The sequence below is a fragment of the Peromyscus leucopus genome, chromosome 2, assembly GCF_004664715.2.
Source record: "Peromyscus leucopus breed LL Stock chromosome 2, UCI_PerLeu_2.1, whole genome shotgun sequence".
Taxonomy (NCBI): Eukaryota; Metazoa; Chordata; class Mammalia; order Rodentia; family Cricetidae; genus Peromyscus; species Peromyscus leucopus.
The window spans coordinates 135,375,509-135,398,792 of record NC_051064.1 but is presented as its reverse complement, the minus strand read 5'-3'; the positions used below and the strand labels follow the sequence as shown (position 1 = coordinate 135,398,792).

Below are 23,284 nucleotides of genomic sequence, written 5' to 3'. Positions count from 1 at the left end.
GGGTTCTTCAAGACCAGGGGTGGCCTTCCAGGTCCTCAACAGGATGAATGAGCCCAAAGCACCCAGGTCCTGCTCTCGCTTTGTCCCACGGAGCTTGGCCTGGGTGCCAGCTGGCCCATAGCCAAGGGTGTAAAAGCATCTTGATTGGCACACCCACCAACATCTGAGCATCAGGTATCCATGGAAGACGTAAATGCAGTTCACTACCTACATAAGGGGCCTTGAACTGAGTGGTAAAGAAAGCAGGCTGGTTCCATTTGCCTACCTTTTTCCGGAATGGTAAGGAGCTGGGAAGAGCCCCCTGGCCTCTCCTCCTCCCACCCTGCCCACTTCATCCCTGGGCTGTGTCAACTAGAATGTCTCTCCCTCCAAAGTCCCCAAGCTCCCCCACCGGGCCCATGTCACATCCTTGTCCTTTGCCTTTCTTCTGGGAGCAACTTGTAAAACTGGCTATTTTAACATCTGTCCTCCAGGAGAGCTCTGGCGGGTGGTGAAAATACCATCTTTTCAGCATAGAACATCACACCAGGGATAAAAAAAAAAAAAAAAAAAAAAAAAAAAATAAGGAAGGCCTGAGGCAGCTCTAAAGAGATGGGCGCTGGGGATGACTCAGACCCAAGAGGCAGGAGAGGGCCTGTGGCCGGCCCCAGGCTACCCTTCCCCTACAGCAGTCTGCACCTCCTGCAGCTCACCAACAGCTCAGTGCCAGCCTCTCGTGGGAGTCCTCGCCACCTGCCCAGGTCCTGAGCCCTGGAGCATCATGGGGAGCAGAGGGCATAGTCTGGCCGGGTACCTCCATCAAACCAGGCACATGTGCTCAGATAGCCAGACAAGCTGGGGGTCAAGGAGGCAAAACTGGTGGCTGGGGAGACTGAGGGCTGAGTTGGTAAAGCGTTTGCTGCAGAAGCCTGTGGACCTGAGTTCAGATCCCCAGGACCCATATGAGGGCCGCACTGGGTGGCACCTGTCCGTAATCCCAGAGGAGGGGAACTGGTGGCTCCCTGGAGCTCCCTGGCCAACCAGTCTAGTGAAGTTCAGGGAGAGACCCTGCCTCAAAAATACAGTACAGTGGATGCCGGAGAGGTGACTCTGGTTAAGAGCATGTACTGCTCTTTCACAGGACCCAGGTTTGGTTATCAGAACCTGCGTTGGCATCCACAACCGCCTGTAACTCTAGCTCCACATAATCCAGTGGCCTCTTCTGGATTCCTTGGGCACCTGCACTCATGCATGCACATACCCACACACAGACATGCATAAAAACAAAATAAATTCTTGCAGGCCACAAGAATATATTATAGAGATTCAGCTGTGTATTAAAGCTATACTTTGACTGGACAAGGCTCCGTCCAATGGGAAGCCATTTATCACGGAATATTTGGTGTTAAACAGCCTTAATATTTCAGCTGTCTTCTGCTACGAAATTCTTGCGTGCCCAAATACTCACAGACCACTTGGCAAATAGCTAAGCTTCTCAGCCGCTGATCCACTAGAGAGCTAACACCCAACAAAGCCTAGGAGACCAGCAGGCCGCAGATGCAATGCTTTGTTTCTTGTGCAAATGAAGCTCATATCATCCCTTGCCTTCAAGCCTAGTGGCATTCTGGAGCAACTGACTGAGAACAACAGGACTTTCTGCATAACCAGGTGCAGCAGGGATTGAAGCGGAATTCCTGAGGCAGGCACAGAACAGAGTGGCCAGAGAGAGGAGAGGAAGACAGAGATTCTGTAGAGGGTAAAAACTGATCTCTTGTAGAGTTTATCAGGACCAAGGGCAAGGAGCCAGGAAGGAGAGATGGAGGACGAAGGAACAGAGGACAAAGATCAGGTCAAAAGCATAGGAGCTTACTAAAACTATGAGGACAGGAAAACTGGGCACAGAGAGGAGCTGAATGTGCGGACGGAGCTGAAGCTGTGTGGATAGAATTTTGTCATAGAGGAATAAAGTTAACTGCTGTGGATGGTCTGTATGTCAAATTGCTCTGGTTGGTCAATAAATAAAACACTGATTGGGCCAGTGGCTAGGCAGGAAGTATAGGCGGAACTAACAGAGAGGAGAATTGAGAGAACAGGAAGTGGGAGGGAGACACTGCCAGCTGCCGCCATGACAAGCAGCGTGTGAAGATGCTGGTAAGCCACGAGCCATTTGGCAAGGTATAGATTTATGGAAATGGATTAATTTAAGCTATAAGAACAGTTAGCAAGAAGCCTGCCACAGTCATACAGTTTGTAAGCAATATAAGTCTCTGTGTTTACTTGGTTGGGTCTGAGCGGCTGTGGGACTGGTGGGTGACAAAGATTTGTCCTGACTGTGGGCCAGGCAGGAAAACTCTAGCTACAGTTAATGAACAAAAGAGTGTACATAGATTCCTTTCCCTCAGATACCCCACGCCTTATGTAGCGTCTTTCCCAGGACTCTGGGAGGAACTTTCTCAGGGCAGGAACTTGGGGAAGTTCCGGTTATCCTTAATAAATCTTTTTTTTTTTTTTGGTGGTGGAGAGTAATAGAGAAAAACATTCAACATTAACCTCTGGCACTCAGACACATATTCCCATGTGAGTGCACACACACACACACACACACACACACACGCACACACACACACACACATCCCACACACAAAGCAAAACTGGAGATCCCCGGGGAACATCATGAGGTCAAGATGGTGTTCTTGGGTTCAGCACTGGGATGCAGCTCACTATTCTAGCTTGTGCCAGGCCCTGGGTCCCATCCCCAGCACCCACAAAGAAATGGGCTTCTTCCTCTTGCTTTTGCTTTGGGAGGTGGCCGTCAGTGTGACATGGGCTGCAGCTGTCCTGTTCCTGTCTGTGGGTCACACGCTCAGAGCTGAGTGGGCCTGTGTGACTAATGCTTACTTGCTGGCTGCTGGTGGCACTGAGATTGCTTGGCTAGAAACACTTGGCTTCCTAGGTCTGAAGTAATGTTTACACCTGTTCAGCCTGGCGCCTACATCAGAGCTTCTCAAACTAAATGTGCACACAAAGCACCTGAGGTCCTTATTAAAGAGCAGCATGAGGAGATGGCTCAGTGGATAAAGCACCTGCCTCCCAAACGTGAGTACCTAAATTCAGATCTCCAGAACCCATGCAAAAAGCCCTTCTCAAAAGGTAAGTTTAAGGGCTGGCGAGATGGCTCAGAGGTTAAGAGCACTGACTGCTCTTCCAGAGGTCCTGAGTTCAATTCCCAGCATCTGCATGGTGGCTCACAACCATCTGTAATGAGATCTGGCACCCTCTGGCACCTTCTGGCCTGCAGACAAACATGCTGTACACATAATAAATGAATCTTTAAAAATTTTTTTTAAAGATTTATTTATTTATTATGTATACAGCATGTATGACCAGAAGAGGGCACCAGATCTCATTACAGATGGTTGTGAGCCACCATGTGGTTGCTGGGAATTGAACTCAGGACCTCTGGAAGAGCAGTCAGTACTCTTAACCTCTGAGCCATCTCTCCAGCCCTTTTTTTTTTTTTTTGGTTTTTCGAGACAGGGTTTCTCTGTGTAGCTTTGCGCCTTTCCTGGGACTCACTTGGTAGCCCAGGCTGGCCTCGAACTCACAGAGATCTGCCTGGCTCTGCCTCCCGAGTGCTGGGATTAAAGGCGTGCACCACCACCACCCGGCCAAAAAAAATTTTTTTAAAGGTAAGTTTGAGTACAACTAAGGGAGATGCCCAGATGCCCTATGTTGACCTCTGACCTCCCTATGCGCGCATGCGCGCGCACGCGCGCACACACACACACACACGCACACACACGCACACGAGCAAGCAGGCTATTGCAGGTCCTGATCTCCTAGCAGACATGAACGGACCAGGGCTCTGAGCAACCAGGCCCTGCTCTGGCACCACCTTGATTGGCTGGCTTCCCTTTGCACCTCTGCAGCTTCGGCGGTTCTAGGATGGAGTCCAGGGGCAGTTACTGGGGTAACATCCGAGCTGTACGCAGGACCTACATCAGAGCGGATGTGCCCCATGACGTCACCTCCGAACAGACAGCAGGATGAGACAGGAGCAGGCAGCTGGTGACTGAGCAGAGCTGGCCACAGGGATTTCCTGAGGTTCTGTGGCCCAGGTATTGGCCACCGGCCTCAGAGATGAAGCGCCGCAGTGGCGGCAGGTGTGACAGAAGGACAATTTTAATTGTTTTCATTACATTTAAACAGCCGCATGTGGTTACAAGCTGCCGTTTGGCCAGCGCGGAATTAGAACTTCGATAACAAGTGTCCTCCTCAGAACCTGCCAGACCCTCAGGCTCATCCACTGCAAAAACGATCTGAGCTCAAAATGTTCTGTTTGGGCTGTCAAGTGTCCCCCGGAACACAGTGCTTATTTTTGTACTGTTTTCTCTCATGGCTGTTTGCCGAGCACACCCCTGGGTTTCGTTCCATTTTGGCTTCTCTTGCTCCCTTTATCTGCAGATGGCTGAGGTAGGTCAGGGTAAGCTGAGAGAAGGAGGAGTCACCTCAACCGAGGGCCAACCCAGTCTCTGGAGCCCCGTGGACCTATAATGGGTTCGTCTGTGCCCTGCCCTGGGCTGTGTGGCCTCGGGCAAGCCCCGTAGCCTCTCTGAGAAAAGCTTCTCCGTTAGTGGAAACATTGGGATTGAGTGAGTAGCCCCGGCAGGAGTGCCGTTCGCAACAGTGACAGTTGTTACTGTTACTATGCCAACGTCTTTGTAAACTGTAGAGCCCCGCTTCCATGTGGGGGAAACACTGCCATCCGAAGTCCTCCTTTTTTAACACAATGCTTCGAAACTTAGAGTAAACAGCATGAAGCAGGCCCAGGAGAGGAAACAAACTCTCCAAGCAATAAATCCAAATGCTTTTCTGCTTTTCTCCTTGAGCAAGCGTTTGCCGTTAGCCTGAGTCGGGTGAAATGGGAAACAGAGGCCAAGATTTGCTAGCTGCCCAGGGGCTCCAGCTGAAGCCAGGTGGAGGAGGCCAGGCCTGGGCTGCCACAGAGGGACCTCGCTGGCCCGGAGGCCCCTCCACCGGGGGTGTTGGAGGCCCACTTCATTCTGGGTCTAGAGGCTTCCTACTGCTTGGGAGGGCGGAGAGGCAGGAAGAGCTACCACCTCACCTGCAAAGAGGCAAGTTGGCACAGGCCAATCAGCAGTTCCCAGAGGTGGCTGTGCCCTGATGCCATCACCCACACGCTATGTCCACCATCCCAAGTCTGGACAGCTCCTAGCCCCCTCACTGGCTCAAGACAGTTAATTTTGTTAGTTTTTGAAGCAGGGTCTCATGTATCCCAGGCTGCCCATGAACTCCCTATGTAGTGGAGGACAACCTCTGACTCAAAAGGACCATGATGTCCCCAGTATGTTGTAAAGCAGAATCTGGGACAGTGAGTCTCGTATCAGCTGCCCATCAGACTTTAACTCATGGAAGGCCCCAGATGTCACACCGATGTTAGCAACTTGTGTTGGATTCTCGGCTACCTCCATTTTCCTGTCTACTCTGGTCCTAGACGGCATCAGGGTGTGTGTTTGCCTGTGTGTGTGTAGAGGGGCAGTATGTAGAGGAAAACTCTTATATCAGGCATTCAATGACCAGCACCCCAAAATTCTCACCAGGGAAATCCAGCTGGTCCTCAACCCTGTCCAGTGATGCCCACAACCATCTGGGGTTGTGACTGGCTTACTGTTTTTGTTCAAAGGCCCCAGGAAGCTGGTGGGCAGTGAGATTAGCTAAGCCAAGGTCTCTGTTCTCACCAGACTACAATCAGTATTCATTTGGGACATCCTTGGGCATCTGCCTCCTTCCTTTGAAGAGCCACACAGGAGACTCAGTAGACAAACCTCTCCCCTACCTGGAAACCACAGGAGCCATGCCAGGCTCATCCAGGTCCCCAATACAGACTTACCTTCTAGCTAATTAGTCCCGGCCCTGCTGGTGCCTGTGAATCCAACTGAAGCTACTTGCCACCCCCAGGCACATCGATCTGCAGCCACGCAGCCAAATGCCTGCTTCTCCTCAGCATCCTCCAGCAACCTCACTGGATCTTGGGACTTTAGATGCCATTCACAGGCAGCTCTGGAATTAGTAGCCCATGGCCTACTTCCCTGTGGCCTACAGTCACACAGAAAGGTGACCTCCAACACTAGTAGCCTGGCAGACTGGACCAACCAGGCTTCTCCCTCAGGATGGAAACGCCAGCCAGTGAGCTAGAGACCAGAGTCGGAACTCAGAGCCACACTGCTTCCTTTCTCCCTCCAAACCACCGGCAAGTGCCAGTTCTGGCTCTAGAACATTCTTTCATCTTCCAGCCTCTCTCCTGCACCTGCACCGGCCCAGCCCAGGTGATGTCACTCTCAAGGGGACATCTCCAGTCTTTGTCCTTTCCCTTCTAATTAGAATGGAGTGATGCATGCTTAGAACTCCAACACTCATGAAGTGGAAGCAGGAGGATGGGTCATAAGTTCAAGGTCATCCTTAGCTGCTTAGCAAGATTCAGGTCATACAGAGATACATGAGATCTCTCTCTCTCTAAAATAAAAAACAAACCCAAGTAGCTTTGCTGATATCATTTACATGCCACAAAATCTATCCATTTGCTGGGTATGTATAATTAATATTTTTGGTATATTTATAGTCATTCTGTCATCACCCTCATCTAATTTTAGAATACAAAAGAAAGGAAAAAACACAACAACAACAACAATAAAAAACTGTTCCCGTTAGGAGTCACACACATTCTTCCATCCCAGGACATAGCAACCCCCTTATCCATTCTCTCTCCATGGATCTGCCCACTGTGGACCTTTCCTGTTAATGGACTCCTAACATCTGTGGCCTCTGCATCTATCTACTTGCCCTATGGCTTCACTATGCTGTAACATGCATTCAGCGGTGAAATTCTAGGTTGTTTCTGCTCTTTTGGCTAGTAGTAGAAGGGTTGTTGTGCTTTGGTTTTTGTTTAAAGTTCCAGCAGCCCACTGTTTCTGGGATTAACATTTCATAATTGCTTACTACAGCTAGCACAGTGGAGACCCTGGCAGACCCTAACCACAGTTAGTTAATCTTTCATTCTATTGGGCATGATAAATTTAATTCAATAGTTATATACATTTCGATTGGCTTTGAAAATTATAAATTTATAAACTCAAGTTCCATTTGCTTTTGGGATACCATCTTACAAGGACTCCAATTTGCAGTAAGGCTTGTTAAGGAAGGGAATGGCTCAGTTGCCTTTAGCCTATTGGCTATGGGTGCGTTAGGACTTCTGTTGGTCTTTTCTGTGTCAAACACACAGATTGCAAGCCCAGTGCCACTTTGAGATCTTTGACAGCAGTTAACTCTGCAGCTCACACATGATTGAGCCTGTATGATAATGAGTATTCAGAGATGGGTAATGCCTGGGGGCGCTCACCAACCTAAGACAGAGTGCCTGTGTGGCCTGGGCAGGCATCTCCATGATGGGTAAGGTGACCTGCTGATGTCCCACGCAACCTAAGTCAGAAGCTCATTTTTTAGTAAAAGAGGGACCTGTAGGGTCCTGGGCCCCGTTTTGGGTAACTGTTGCCTTGCTTACTGACCTTGACCTTGATATCCTCCCTATGCTAGTTCCCTGTTGGGTTCCACCCTCCTGAATGCTTAAGGGAAGTTCCTTGTCTGTGTATCCTGCATAATGGGCATTAACAGCTTAGATGCAAGATTGCAAAGTATCGGTAGCAAACTTCTGCCCTCCGGGGTTCTCCCATTGTGCTGTAAGCCTGTATTTAAGACCTCTTCCCTCCTTCAATAAACATCATTTGGCATTAAATAAACAAACAAATAAATAAATAAAATAAAGTTCCAGCAGCCCATCATAACACATGTTTGTCATCCCAGTTCTCAGGACACTGAGGCAGGAGAGTCACAACCAGAAGGTTAGCCTGGTCTACATAGTGAAACCCTATTTCAAAAGAAAAAAAAAAAAAAAACAAGTTCAACTGGCATGATGATGCACACCTGTGATTCACACATGTGATCCCAGCACTCAGGAGGCAGAGTCAAGGGGACCAGGAGTAAGTTCAAGGTCATCCGAGGGCACATAGCATGTTGAGGCCAGTTTGGTATACATGAGATTCTGGCTTGGGGGTGTTGCTGGGGAGGGTAAGCCATGCCTGAAACTTGTGGCCATAGCCTGCAAGAGCCTTGATGTCCCCATGTCCCTCTGCTGCCGCTTTCCCCACCAGTCGCTCTGCCTTCTTTGATCTTCTGTCTGTTTACTTTGAGATGTATTCAGGTGTGCTTTATGTGTATAGGTGTTTTCCCTGCATGCATATCTGTGCACTGTGAGCATGCAGTGCCCACAGAGGCCAGAAGGCGTCATCACAGCCCCTGCAACTGAACTTACAGATGGTTGTGAGCCGCCATGAGGGTGCTGGGAATCGAACCCAGGTCTTCTGTAAGAGCAGCCACGTGCTCTGGACCACTGGGCCATCTCTCCAGCTCCTTTGCTCTTGAACATACCACACGCTCTCTACCTGGGGGCCTTCGCATTTGCCCGGGTGTTCCTCCCACAGCTGACTGCTTCCGCCCCTTCAGGCTGCCACGTGATGACACCTGTCAGCTGAGGTTGTCAGCCTGCCCGTGTCACTGTGTGTCACTGTACCCATACCTTACTTTACTTGCCCCATCAGGGCCACCGTTATCTGAAGTTACCTCGGTATGTCAGCAAATCTCTGCCCTGCAGAGGAGTCTGCTCTGACGGGGGGATACCTTATCTCCCCCCCACTGTGTTCTGGGATATAGAGTAGCTCCTGGCACACAGTAGGTCCTATTTAGTCCAGCAGGGCACCTGCTCCAGGTATGCCTGAGTTATTTCTGCCTCGCCCCAGAAGCCCCGGTTTCCCCAAGTGGCACCGTTCTCCCACACGCCGGGCTCATCACTGGCTGCCAAGAGGACAGAGGTGGAGTCAAATCTTACCTTTCCCGGGTCTGGATGATAGAGAAGAAACAGATGGCCCTCCCTGGCTAGCCGCCACAGGACTGGGGGGAAGCGGGAGGGGGCAGCAGCGCCCCCTGCAGGAGCAGTGGTGGTGGCGCACACCTTTAATCCCAGCACTCGGGAGGCAGAGCCAGGTGGATCTCTGTGAGTTCGAGACCAGCCTGGTTTACAGAGTGAGATCCAGGACAGGCACCAAAAACTACACAGAGAAACCCTGTCCCCCCAAAAAAAACAAAAAAGAAAGCAAAAACAGACAAAAAACCATGGAGGTATGACAGAAAGGCAGGCCAAGACACAGAAAACCCCCAACCTCTGCAGAAAGTGCAGCAGCCTGATCAGGCCCCATCCCACCCCACCCTCACATCCCTCCCAAGCTTTAAGAAACCTGTACCCCTCACTCCCAACCCCCGCCCCTGCCTGGGCAGCAGAGACTAGCAGGGAATCTATGCCTTTGACAAAACCTAGTGTGATAAATAAAAGAAGCCGGGCGAAGCCTCCCCTCCTTTGTGTTCTGGGGACCTGGCTCATCAATCTCCCCTCCTAACCCGCTTTGCACTCTGTTAGCTGCGCTTCCGCACAGAACAGAATTTGGTTTTCTAATGGCATCTGTTTTATGTAGGGTGTCCCCAAACATTAGCTATAATGAGTTGGAAGTGGCACAGTGAGGAACTTGGGACATCAACACCAGATGTCAGGCCCTCCTCGTCCTCCGAGGATGTGTAGTCAGAGCACAGGGCAAGGCTTGGCCAGGCCCACAGCCCCGGACGGTTCCTGGAAGCCACCTAGCCAGTGGACACTGTGGAGTGCCCACCTCTGGAAGGCCATGAGTGGGTGCTGGGAAGACAAGACCCTGACTTCCTGGCACTGTGGGAACCCGTGACCAAAGTGCTACAGGATATCAGCAAAATCAAGCTTTGCTCACCATCTTATGTTTTGAGACAGATTCACTGAATCTGGGAACTCACCAGTTACCTAAGGTTGCTGGCTTGTGAACTCTGGGGTCACCCCACCACCACCCCAGCGCCTGTGGGTACCCAGCACTGGGATTACAGGTGGGCCCTATACTGACTTTTTTACGAAAGTGCTGGAGATCTGAACTCATGGCTATGCCCACTGAGGACCCCCTGAGCCATCTCCTCAGCCCCCAATCAAGTCCAATAATAAATAAATAAATAAATAAATAAATAAATAAATAAATAAATAAACAGACAGGTAAACTTTACCTGGTTAGGTAGCCTGGGAACAAAATGAGACAATATTATGAAGCAGCCAATCCCCATCTGGCAAACAGTGGCCTGGACTCCACTAGTCCATGCACACAGGGTGGGGGTAGGGGTCGGGGTGGGGGGTGTCGCTGGTACACGGGAGTTGGTGGTGGTCTCCAAAGGCTACACCTCTTCTCCGTAGACTGAGTTCTGTCTAGAAATTCACACCCGATGCGCTCAGGGAAAGAGCAGTCACCTTGGGGCCTTGCAGCCAGCTATAATTAAAGGAAGCCTGACAGGAAGTAGGGCTCCTGGGGATGGACCGCTAGGGAGACATTTCCTCCAACTGCATAGCTTCCTTTTCTAACGCCCTTACTGGAGCATGCCCAGTGCTCTCCAGAAAGACATTCCCCGAGTCAGCCAAATCCAGCTGGTGACTATTGGCACTAAACCACCTGCCAGGGCTGCAGTCCCAGGAGTGTTGACTCCCTCTCTCCACGGCCCCTAGGAGGGCCTCTGGGACTCTCCACACACGGGAGGAAACCCTGGCCCTGGGCTGTGAAGGTCTCGGGGCTCCCACCTGTGTGTGACCAACCTGAAGAAGGGCCCGTTAGCTGGACCATGAAGGGGAGGTGAGGGCTTCATCACTGGTTACTGATGCTCTAGATGCCTGAAGACCCTGCAGAGAACAGGCCCGGTCTGGCCATCATTGGAGACCATTGGGCACCAGCCTCATTTTTAAAACCTGTTCAGCCATGTCCTGTTCTGGTACGATAAAATAGATTTGTGAATACCCGTCTCTCTCTCTCTCTCTCTCTCTCTCTCTCTCTCTGTGTGTGTGTGTGTGTGTGTGTGTGTGTGTGCATATGTGTGTGTTTGCATGTGTGCACACTCAGGCCAGAGGTCAAGATCAGGTGTCTTCCTCTCTCACTCCACCATATTTTTTGAGACACAGTCTCCCGCTGAATCCGGAGCCCACCTGTTTGGCTAGGCCGACTGACCAGCAAGTCCCAGGGACCTTCCCGTCTCAGCCTTCCTATGTTACAGATAGATGCGTGCAAGCACATCTGGCCTTTTAACGTGGGTGCTGGGGATCCAAACTCAAGTCCATAAGCTTGCGCAACAACCCAACCTCTCCAGTCCTCATGAGTCCTCTTGAGCCCCAACGGGTAAATTTTAGATCATGACTTCAACAGCTTTCTTCAAAAACGGCACGCATGTTTTGCAAAAATAACTGAACTCTGGATGGAAGGGAGGAAGGAAGGGAAAGACAGACCGGGTGTGTGTGCAGGGGTGAGGGTGATCATACTCAGAAGGCTCAGAAGACAAAGACAGGGGGAATCATTGCAAATTTAAGGCCAGCTTGGACAACACAGCAAGTTCCAGGCTAGCCTGAGCTACAGAGTAAAAGGATGTCTAAAACAATTTATTTTTTAATTAATTAATTAATTAATTATTTTAAAGGAGAGGTGAGATAAGGACAGAGGGCCGGTGGGCCAGCCGAAAAGGCGCCGCGCCCTTGGGGCATCCCTCTTCCCCGGGGCGAGCCGGACCCGCAGAGTCGGCCCCGCTGACGCCCTCCCTCCCGGCTCCGCCCCGCCCCGCGCCGCCCGCGCCGCGCCTTCCTCGTCCTCGCAGCGGCCGGGAGCCCGGGGAGCCCGGGAGCCGCCACCATGGGCCGGGCCCGCCCCGCCGCGCGCCGCCCGCACAGCCCGGACCCCGCCGCGCAGCCCGCGCCTCCCCGCAGCCGCGCCCGCGCCCTGGCGCTGCTGCTCGGAGCCCTGGTGGCCGCCGTGGCCGCCGCCGCCGCTGCCCGGGCCTGCGCGCTCCTCGCCGACGCCCAGGCGGCCGCGCGGCAGGTCGGCGGGGACCGGAGGGGGACGGTGCACGGGGCTGCCGGGCACAGTGGCTGCAGACGGAGGCGCAGAGTGAAACGCTGCCCTCCGATCCGGGAAGGGGGACTGGGGAGGCTGGGGGGGACCATGGCCAGGGCAGGGTAAAGTAGGATCGGGCCTCTGGAAGGAGAGGGAGGGCACCCGGAGTAGACAATGGCTGAAGGCGTGGATGTGAGGCCGGGACCAGCCGCGACTAGTAAGGGGACAAGGAACTCTGTTGAGCTGGTATTTGAACATATGGGCTGGCAAGTATGGAGGGGACTCTGGAAGAGGATGGCAGGAGCTACTGTATCCGGAAGCAGTTGCCCGCTCCGGGACTGGGAGAGGGGAGATTGGGGCCTAACAGGGCCGGTCAGCTCAGCCCCTTCCTCCCAAACAGGAATCGGCATTGAAGGTTCTGGGGACCGATGGCCTCTTTCTCTTTTCCTCGCTGGACACTGACCAGGATATGTACATCAGCCCAGAAGAGTTCAAACCCATTGCAGAGAAACTGACAGGTACCAGAGAAGCTGGGCACTCACGGGGCGCACATATCACGTCGGGGTCCCCCTACCCCACCCCACCACCACCACTTTCTGGCTGGTGGGTGCACCCAAGCGCATTTCAATCACGATTGTGAATGGTAACACTAACATTCCTTCACTACCTTCCCTGCCACATCTTCAGGAGATGGAGACACCCGCTTGCCAGGCTAGAAGGCAGAGAACCAGGTTAGACCTGGCCATCGGATGGCCGGGCTCTGCCCTGGCTGGCGGGGCTGAGGATTCAGAGAGGCTGTGTGCAGTGGTCAGTCTGCAGAGTCAGGAAGCGGGAACCACAGCTCTTTCCACTGCGCTCTGGCACAGCTCCTGGGCGCTGTGTGATTCTTTGCTCCTACCAGCCTGGTGCTGCCCAGGTGCAACTGTTAATTTTCTTAAAATGAAAGAGCCGGGTGATCTGAGTCTCAAATAAGTTATAAAGTGCTTGTCCCCACCCAGGCCGTGTGTCGGCGCACTTGTGAGTGTGGGTGCCCGTGTGATATTCAGAGGACAACCTGTGTCGGTTGTCAAGTGTCGTGGGTCGGGGCCTTCCACCCTTTGTTTGAGGCGGAGTCTCTCGATGGCCTGGAACTCCTCCACTTATGCCAGGCTGGTGACCAGCAAGCAGCCAGGATTCTCTTGTCGCCACCTCTCAGTGCTGGGATTACAGGCACACACGACTCTGCCTGACTTTTTACATGGGTTCTGGAGATCTGAACTCATGCTTTACCAAGTGAGCCATCTCCCTAGCTGCCACTGTCACGCCCTCACCTCCAACCTTTGGAGCTAGTGGAGAGTGAACACAGAGCTTTGCTTCTGCTACTCAAATGTTTTACCACTGGCCTAAGCTGTATAGCCCAAGCAGGCTTCCTGCCTCCTCCCCTGAAACTTAGGATCTTAGGTACCCAGCTGGGCGCCAGCTGGTTGTGGGTGAGAGGCAGGGAAGAGGAAAGCAGTTACTTTCAGGGACAGGTACCATAGGACCATCATGGGCTTACCAGCTTTCAGGGATGGGTGTGAAGGATGTTCACTTGCTGGCTCAGGGTCCTGTGGTCACTGCTAGAGCAGGATGGTCAGGTGAAAATGCAAATTTTAAAAGATTTATTTAGGTGTTTACATGTCTGTCTGTCTGCATGTATGTGCACCCTATGAGTGAAGTACCCACAGAGACCAGAAGAGGGCATCGGATTCCCCAGGAGCTGGAGTTACAGTTGTGGGTGCTGGACATTGAACCAGGTCTTCTGGGAGAGCAGCCAGTGTTCCTAACCACCAAGCCATCTCTCCAGCCCCATCTATTTGGAAATAGAGTCTCACTAAGCTGGCCTTCAGCTCACTATAGAGTCCAGGCTAGTCTTGAACTTTGGATTCCTCTGCCTCAGCTTTTCAAGTAGCTGGGATCATAGGTCTGTGCCACCATGTCCAGATATTTTTGTTGTTTTGTTTTGAGACAGGGTCTCTACAATAGCAACAACAAAGGCTTCGGCCACCAAGACCCAGTTCTTAATAATTAAATCGCTAAAATCATTCAGTATGTGAGGCGAACTTCATAATCCTCCCTTCCTTTCTCTGATGTACAGATTGCTGTTTTAAAATTCTACTGGCCGGAGGTGGTGATACACACCTATAATCCCTGCATTCAGGAGGCAGAGAGGGAATAGTACCACAAATTTAAGCCAGCCTGATCTACATAGCACATTCCAGGCCAGCCTAAGACCTGTCTCAAATAGATAAGTAACAACAAAGGTTTTACTGCATTGACTTACAGATAGAGAAATAACAACGATCATATAAATATTGTTTATTATTAGTGCATATGCACACATGCACACATGCGTGTGCCACAGCACACACCTGGAGGCCAGGGGACAAGTTTTGGAAGTTGGCTCTCTTTCTTGAGGCAGAGCCTCTTTCTTCTTTCTCTCTTTCTTTCTTTCTTTCCTCCTTCCTTCCTTTCTTTCTTTCTTATTTATTTATTTTTGGATTTTAGAGACATTTTCTCTATGTAGCCCTGGCTGTCCCAGAACTCACTCTGTAAATCTGGCTAGCCTCGAACTCATAGAGATCCCCCTGGCTCTGCCTCCCATCGCCCGGCTGAGGCCAAGCCTCTCTAATTTCTGTTGTGTAGCCCATGTTCTGGAGACAGAGCTCAGGTCAGGCTCATGTGGCAGGCGCCCAGTACTTACTCACTGAGTCTTGCTGAGCCATCTCTCCAGTCCAAAAGTGATCTTTTGAACCAGGCTGCTGTGGACTGGTAATTAAAAGGGCAGTTTCCTGAGTCTAACCCATAGAGGTTCCACTCAGTAGGCAGAGGTAGGCTCTGAGCAGCTGTGGTGTGAGGAGGGAGCCTGGGTACTTCTGATGACTGTGGTTGATAGGTGCCTATGATGTACCCCATTTGGCTTGGCTAGTCACCAGTGCCACCAAGTGCTGGGCATTGTCTCTTCGTCTGTCCTTGGGAGCCTGTAGGATAGAGGTACCATGTTTCATTCTGTCACAGATGACCATTCTGTCATTGCTTTGGAAGTCGGTTTTCCTCCCCTTAACCCTGGATTGTGGCTCCATCCACATGAGAAATATGAGGAATTTTGCATCTCCCCGTGAGAGAGCTGGGAGAAGTTAGCCAGCCCTAAGCTCCTCATGCAGGGAGGCTAAACCATCCAGAAGAGCAGAGAAGCAGGTCAAGTCTCCGCCCACCGATGCTCATCCAGTGACATCATAGCCTATAGTCTGATGCATCTGGCTTTTCTTTTTGCTAAGATTCCCTTGAATGAGTCCCTCACAGTCCCCTAAGATCCAGAAGAAGGTCATAACTAATCATGAATTCAGAGTGACACAGGCCCAGCTTTGCGTTCTGACTCCCTCCTTGCCTAGCATGTGACAATGGGGACATGACTTCGTCTCCACTTATTTGCAAAATGGAATCGCTAATAACATCATCTGCTCCTGGGCTCCGCTGAAAGGAGAATCCCATGCATGGCATTTGTCACTTTGGTGACTGTTGGTTATTAGCCCTGTCCCAAGCCTAGCTCCCTCATCGCCAGGCATCCTGAGAGAAGTGAGGCCTGGCGCCTGAGCAGGGCCTCTTCAGCCACCTCTGTCCCACAGGGTCAGTTCCTGCGGCCAGCTACGAGGAGGAGGAGCTGCGCCATGACCCCAGCGAGGAGACTCTCACCATAGAAGCTCGATTCCAGCCTCTGCTCACAGAGACCATGACCAAGAGCAAAGATGGCTTCCTAGGGGTGAGTCGGGGCACGGGAGGGAGGGACCGCTGTTGTCGAAACTGCCTGTGGACACTTGCTCCTGAGGACAGGCCTGTGCCCGCTTCCCCTTCCTCCCCCATGCCAGTGTCCCGCAGTGCGCCCACTGCATCCAAGAAGCTGAGCCTGCTTCCCAGTTCAGTCTGGTGGGAGGGCAGGAGGGAGCTGCCGGAGCCCCTCCCTACAGGGGGAAGTCTGGGAGAGCTTCCTGGCAGAGGTGACATCTGACAGAGGAGTCCCCAGGGACAAACTGGTGGGCCGGAGCAAAGAGCTAGAGTCATGGAGCCCTGATGATGGGTGCTTTCTGTCTGTCTGTTTCCTGGGCACCTAGCCAACTCCTGGCATGTGCTCCGTCAAATGCCAGTGACCTGGATGCACAGAGCAGCATCTGGCCGGGACTATGGGGAGGACGAGCCCCTGAAGGAGAGGAGGGGAGAGGCAGACAGGTGCTTGTGTTACCAGTTTCTTCCCAGCTCAAGGCCCCGAGGACACAGTGAGCCCCATTGCAGGGTCGTGCCCCCCTCCCCATCCTGCTGGTTGTCCCTTCCCCTCTCCTAAATCCTCTGGGGCTCCTTCCTAATCGCGGGGGTTACTTCCCACCTCCTTGCCTGCCATTCTCTCTACCACGAGCAGCCATCGTTGTATGCCCAGCCCGTACCTGCTCAGCAGAGCCCCGCTTCTGCATGAGCAAGAGCCTGTGACAGACGGTGCCAGGCAGGCCACAGGGCAAGTGTGGCTGGCCCAGGGCCTGCGAGTGGCATGCCGGCTAACGGGGAAGCGAGAGAGGAGACTAGATGACTGAGGGGGCTCTGTCTGACTTTTAGCCTTCGCTTTACAGAAGCCAAATTCCTCAGTGGGCTGGTTGTGGAATCAGTTTTGTGCTCTCCAGGCTGGGGGTAAGGTGCAAGCAGGCCAGTTCCTGGAGTGGGTAGAGGCAGGGGGATGGATGGAGGGAACAGCCCGGAGGATACAGAAGGGGAAAGAGCAGGGTGTGGCTGCTGATGGGACCTGGGGAGCAGAGTGGGTGACGCAGACTCCTGGCTGGGGACCGGTGCCTGGTGAGCTGTCTGCCCAGGTAGGGGCTATAAGAAGAAAGAGAATATCACCACTTGGGACACAACACATTGAGGTGGCTGGGGCTCGTCAGGGGGCAGTTCTGTAAGTGGAAACATACAGGAGTGGAGGAGGGGTCAGCTGTGATGGCCCTGCCCAGCAGATAGCTCTCAGAGCGTGGCGGGATAGGAACCAGGGGGACCTCTGTGCTCAGGGAGGTCGGGCAGCGCCCCAACCCCGCCCCAGGACAGAACTCTTCCTCTGGCAATGCCCTGGGGGGTTGGCCAGCCTGTGAACAGGGCCAATAGGCAGGCAGCTCAGCTTGGCCCTCCTTTGAGAACCTGCCTGTTAGATTCATCTGGATGGGAGGGAGCTCCTGGACCATTCTCTACCTGCTGCCTCCCTCTGAGCCTGGCTCTTGCCACTGTGGAGGGAGAGAAGGAGGGGCCTGTTGCCCAGTGAGGATTGGCAGTTTCCCAGTGGTCCAGATCCCAGGGGTGTGGTGGCCCTTCCGTCCTGGTAACGATGCTTCAAGAGGTACAAGCCCTGTCTGAAGCCGTAAAATCACAGAGGAGCTACAGGATGCGGGGCTGTACAGAGGGGCCACATGCCTCCAGGGTCCTGCCTCTGAGCTCCGTGGCACATGTGGAGAGCCCTGAGGCTGCTCACCGATCTCTTCTGCCACACACACACACTCTTCAGGGGGAGGCCTTGCTCGGGGCCCGAACACGATGGGGCAGGTGACTTGAGGCAGGGCCTTCTCTGGGGGCGACCTTCCTTCCCCTTCCCTGGGACTCTGCTCTTAACTCTGGAGTTTTCTGGGTTTTTCACTTCCCTCCGTCATCAGACTCAACAACAACCCCAAACTCTGGTCAGCTGTGGTTGAGGGGAAGCAAGACCCCCTGAGGGAGCCAGGCAGCCTGGGGCAGGGCCTGGCACCCGGGACTGGTTGAAGGCTTATGTAGATGATAGGGGTGGGATCTTGGGGAAGCCAGAGCTCAACCACCCTGTTCCAGGCCAGGCGGCACCTCCAGCTGGGCGCCCTGAGTAAGCGGCCCTGGCCTGGCCTGGCCCTGGCCCTGGCAAGCCACTGAAGCGGGGGCAGGGTGTGTGTGACATGAGCTTCTCTCGGGCAGGACAGTGCTAAGCTTGTGGCCGTCTCTGAGGCCCGACCCTCCCCATGCCACCTCTGCTGTCCCAGTCTATGGTCTGGCGGGGCTCGAGGGACATAGACCTAGAGTGCTGGTGTCCCTGTCCCCAGGTCTCCCGCCTCGCTCTGTCAGGCCTCCGCAACTGGACCACTGCAGCCTCACCCACCGCCGTGTTCGCCGCCCGCCACTTCCGGCCCTTCCTGCCCCCTCCAGGTCAGGAGCTGGGCCAGCCCTGGTGGATTATCCCTGGAGAGCTGAGTGTCTTCACGGGCTATTTGTCCAACAACCGCTTCTACCCACCGCCGCCCAAGGACAAGGAGGTAAGGGCCGCACAGGGAGATGCAGTCCCCTCCTGGCCCTAGCTCACGAGTGGCCCTTCCTAGCCGAACCTGGACCCCAGCACCAGGCATCCCTCCCCTTCGGTCTCCCTCCCCCTGGGCCTCCGCTTACAGATCCAGGCCCCAGGGTCCATCAAGCCAGCTAGGGTCTCACTGCCGTCTGTAGGTCATCATCCACCGGCTCTTGAGCATGTTTCATCCCCGGCCCTTCGTGAAGACCCGCTTCGCCCCTCAGGGCACGGTGGCCTGCCTGACGGCCATCAGCGACTCCTACTACACTGTGATGTTCCGGTGAGTGTCCCGATGCTTGGAAGGGTAGGAGCAGGCCTCGCCATTGACCCCCAACTTTGCCGCCTCCTTCCTTATAGGCACAGGCTTTCTGGGCCCCAGTTTCCTCAGTGGGTCAGGGGAGTAACAGCTTCCCTAGAGGGCACGCAGTTTGGGGAGAGGTGTCTGGAACTTTGCGTAGCCCTGAACTGCAACTGACGGGTGGCCAGGGTGGTATCATTCACATACAGGTCCAGAATACGGGACGGGGACACGCACGCACGTACGCACGCACGCACGCATGCACAGGCTCGTATATACGCCTCTACGCTGGAGAAGGATGTTGGGGTGGGGGTCAGGGCCAGGCTTCCAGGGAAGGCAGGCACAGAGACTAGGCCTTCAGGAATAGTGGCAACCCCTGCATTCTCCCTGCCCCCGATCCCACAGGTGTTTGGCCAGGGCTCCCTAGGCTCTGGGGAACACTGGGGAGGGGTCCAGGCTTAGCAAACCCTGTTCCCCACAGGATCCACGCCGAGTTCCAGCTCAGTGAGCCTCCTGATTTCCCCTTCTGGTTCTCACCCGGCCAGTTCACCGGCCATATCATCCTGTCCAAAGATGCTACACACATCCGTGACTTCCGGCTGTTCGTGCCCAATCACAGGTAGGAGCTGGCCCGGGCACAGCCTCGGCACCCTGCTACTGCATTCTGCTCCTGTTCGTTGTCCAGTTCCCTGAGCTCAGACATCAAGGGGCCCAGAGACCCTTGAGTCTCTGCCTTTTCCCTTGGTCCCCAGCACCACCGCTTGGGGGGAACTTATTGCTGACCAAGAGGAGGCAGTGTGAAGTAGCTAAGGGGTCCCACTGTCTTCTCACAAACATCTCCAGGCACCCCTCCATCTCTGGGGAAGCCGAGTTTGCAGATGGAGGCTCTAGAGACACAGACCCCTAGGGTCTTCACCACTGTCCCGTAGCTGCTTAGCAGGCCCTCCCTGAAGCTAGTGTCTCTTGTCCTCCTAAGACAGCCTGACCTGGCCTACTTGTGACGCCCAAGGGAAGGTTAGAAGCTGGGCAGGGCCCATGGGAGTCCAGGAAGATTTCCCAGAGAGGTGACATCTAGCCCAAGCCCTTGGGGAGTGCAGGAAGTGACCCGTGGAAAGGCTGGAGGGAAGGTGGTCACCACAGAGTCTTGGTGGAGCTTCTAGGACAGAGCTATCTGCCTGTTTGGGTCAGCCCCATGAGCAGATCGGGGAACTGAGGGGGGTGTGTGTGGAGGGTGGGGATGGCTTCAGTCGAGCCTTCCCAGATAGCAAATGGACTTCCAGGAGACCCATGAGAATCTATGCAAGGCTGGCACCTTGCTGGGAGTCCTGAGGCCCCAATTCAAAACTTGCTCTTGGTAGCAATGGGCTGTGTGGCTGTGGGCAAGGCCCTGGCCCTCTCTGGGCCCCAGTTTCCTCACCTTCCAGGTAGAAGACTGACTCCTGGCCTGTTTCACCCATGCAGCAAGGGTAGCAGTGATTGGGAGAGCCCGCACCCACTGAGAGAGAGGGGCAGGACAGAGACACAGTAGTACACTTGATCTCATGAGTTTTGCCCAGTGGGGCGGAGGCTGGCCTCAGTGTACCTGTTTCGATGTCCTGGACTAAATAACACAGGAGGTAGATGACCAGACAAGATCTATTGCTTCTGGGCCTGTGTCTAAGAACCAGGCCACAGGGACAGGCCTGAGGGTATTCAGTCACGCGCACAGACTGTTGCTTGGCGGTCCTGGGGCTCCCCCGTGTGGCGGACCTTCAGATTGCACTGACCAAGCCCGACTTCTGCTGTCCTGGGCAGGTAAGAGCCAGCCGGGAGGTTCTTCCAGGGACCTCAGCACCAACATGGTTCTTACTGCTGCCTCATCCTGTGCCCTACAGTGAGGCACTGGCCACCTCTCTGCTGTATGTGGGTCATGTTATGGGAGCCCTTGTGAACTGTCCAGGCCTGGCCCGGGCTCTGCTGTCAAAATCCCAGTGACACCCTATGGAGTCTCAGTGTCTCCAGCTGTTAACAGGACAACTGCTTGCATTAAACTAGATGGCACCTGACATGTGACTAACGGGCTTTGATGGTGATGCTGTTTCACCCTGGCATCCCCAGATCCCTGAATGTGGACATGGAGTGGCTGTATGGGGCCAGTGAGACCAGCAACATGGAGGTGGACATCGGCTACATACCCCAGGTGAACACTCGGGTGCCCCTACCCAAATACATTCACTGCAAGGCCTTGCCCTGGGCCCCGTCTCCCACTTCTGCAGAGGAGACCACCCCTGAAGGTTTCTCAGGGCCTCCCTCTGAGACACCCCTCTCCACTGACTTCCCGCCCAGATGGAACTGGAGGCCAGGGGTCCCTCAGTGCCCTCCGTGATCCTGGATGAGGATGGCGACATGATTGACAGCCACCTGCCCTCGGGAGAACCCCTCCAGTTTGTGTTTGAGGAGATCAAGTGGCACCAGGAGCTGAGCTGGGAGGAAGCTGCCCGGCGCCTGGAGGTGGCCATGTACCCCTTCAAGAAGGTGAGACGGGGCACGAAGGCCCGGATGAGGCTCCGAGAGGCTGTGGTCTAGTTATGGGCGCTGTACCAGAACATTGGGGCTCAGGGCCAGCTTCGGCATTGGACTCCTCCCTGGTACTCTAAACTTGGAGGAGGGTCACGCCATGCCTCTTCTCTCTCTCTCTCTCTCTTTCTCTCTCTCTCTCTCTCTCTCTCTCTCTCTCTCTCTCTCTCTCTCACACACACACACACACACACACACACACACACACACACACACACACACACACAAATGGATAAATACATACTTTACATGCATAGCCCCAAACAGGACCTCACTACTCAGTAGGTTCTGTCTTGGTCTGACCACAGGTCAACTACCTGCCCTTCACGGAAGCCTTTGACAGGGCCAAGGCCGAGAACAAACTTGTGCATTCCATCTTGCTGTGGGGGGCCCTGGATGACCAGTCCTGCTGAGGTGAGGAAACCCCCTGGTTGACTCTAAGGGAAAGTGGGGAGCTTCATAACCTATGGAAGGGGCACATGAGGCTCTGGGCCACCTAGGACGGGTCCCAGGGGAGGTTTGCTGTGCTTGCGCTGAGCCTAGAAGACGACCCTAAGCGTAGAAGAAAAGGCCAAGCAGGTGTGTTCCTATTCGGCCATTTTAGTTCAGTGACCTTGACCAAGCAACTTCCCCTCCGAGTCCATTTTCTCGGCAGTGAGATGGGCAGTGTCCCGACTCCCGAGTCGTGACACTGACTGTCAATGTATCTTGTACTCTGTAAAGTAAAAATCTCCAAGTGAGAGAGGAAACAGTACCAGAAGCTGGGCTTGGGTTTCTTATCCAGAATGTTCAACAAAGACCTTCTGGAAAGTTCTCTGGGTGTCCAAAAGAGTTCAAAGGTAACAGAAGTGAAGCTGGGGAGTGGGGGTCGGAAGTTTTCCTGGAGAAAGTGACTTTCGAACTGAGACTCTGAGGGATCAGTAGAGGTTTGTTGCATGATGGGATGAGGAGGGTTTGGGGTAGAAAGTGCCTGTGTAAAGGCCCTAGAGACAGCTAAGTGGGACTGCCATACTGTCGCTGCTAACACGCTCCTGGCCACCCCAGCCTCGGCCCAGGATGCCAGGATGTTCATGTTGGTCCTACCGCCCCTTCATGGAGCATCTGCTCCTTGGGGGGCTGTTCTTGGCTTTTTTATTTGTCATTTCTTGAGATAAGGTCTCACTCAGTGGCCAGAGCTAGCCTATAACTCACTCACCATATAATCCAGGCTAGCCTTCAATTCATAGTAATCCTCCTGCCTCAGCCTCCTGAGTGCTAGGATACAGGCGTGTGCCAGCACTCCTGGATAGTATGTACTCTTTCAGCCTGTTATTTCTCCTGGGTGCAGAGACATTCTACAGCCCACGGGTTTACCCAAACTGAGATCATTGCTGTGAAATGGGGTTACTCACCCTTGGCCTTGTCCTGAACAGGTTCAGGGCGGACTCTCCGGGAGACTGTCCTGGAAAGCCCGCCCATCCTCACCCTCCTCAATGAGAGCTTCATCAGTACCTGGTCCCTGGTAAAGGAACTGGAAGACCTGCAGGTGAGCAAGGGGTCCGGGGGAGCGGCCTGTGGAGTCCCCAAGACAGCACTAGGCCCAGGTACCAGGAAATGTCATTGTCCCCACAGATCCAGCAGGAGAACCCACTCCACAGGCAGCTGGCGGGCTTGCATCTGGAGAAGTACAGCTTCCCTGTGGAGATGATGATCTGCCTGCCCAACGGCACCGTGGTGGGTCCAGGGAACAGGGAACAGCGGGCAGGGACAAGAGAGGTGCTCTCCTCCTCTGTCATCTCCATCGCTGGCATGGGGATCCTGAGCAGGAGACTTCAGAGGCACTTTGGTGGGGGAGGGGAGTTTATAGCAAAGTACTTAGTGCAGCAACAGCGTCAACATGTCCCCAAGGGAACCTTGTCAGTTCAGTGGACAAAACATGGCCCCAGGGAACGTTCCCTGGACCACTGTAGCCAGGGAGGAAGAATAGAGAGGAGTAGAGGAGGGCCTGGCCTGAGCCAGCCTTTCAGATCCCCCTCACCCTGCAGGCTGCTCAGAGGGCCTGGC

The 23,284-nt window shown here is 53.9% G+C and overlaps 1 protein-coding gene across 1 annotated transcript in view; it reads left to right on the top strand.

Moving 5' to 3' along the window:
• Positions 1–11,837: 11,837 nt before the first annotated feature.
• The window catches only part of Selenon (selenoprotein N), a 13,865-nt gene continuing 2,418 nt past the window's right edge, over positions 11,838–23,284 (top strand). Inside the window, exons 1-11 of the mRNA XM_037203348.1 lie at positions 11,838–12,023; positions 12,439–12,556; positions 15,683–15,816; positions 18,149–18,358; positions 18,543–18,667; positions 19,167–19,304; positions 20,783–20,864; positions 21,011–21,199; positions 21,550–21,655; positions 22,654–22,766; positions 22,853–23,277. Coding sequence (XP_037059243.1) covers positions 11,838–12,023; positions 12,439–12,556; positions 15,683–15,816; positions 18,149–18,358; positions 18,543–18,667; positions 19,167–19,304; positions 20,783–20,864; positions 21,011–21,199; positions 21,550–21,655; positions 22,654–22,766; positions 22,853–23,277 — 1,826 coding nt within the window. The remainder of the gene's footprint in view (positions 12,024–12,438; positions 12,557–15,682; positions 15,817–18,148; positions 18,359–18,542; positions 18,668–19,166; positions 19,305–20,782; positions 20,865–21,010; positions 21,200–21,549; positions 21,656–22,653; positions 22,767–22,852; positions 23,278–23,284) is intronic.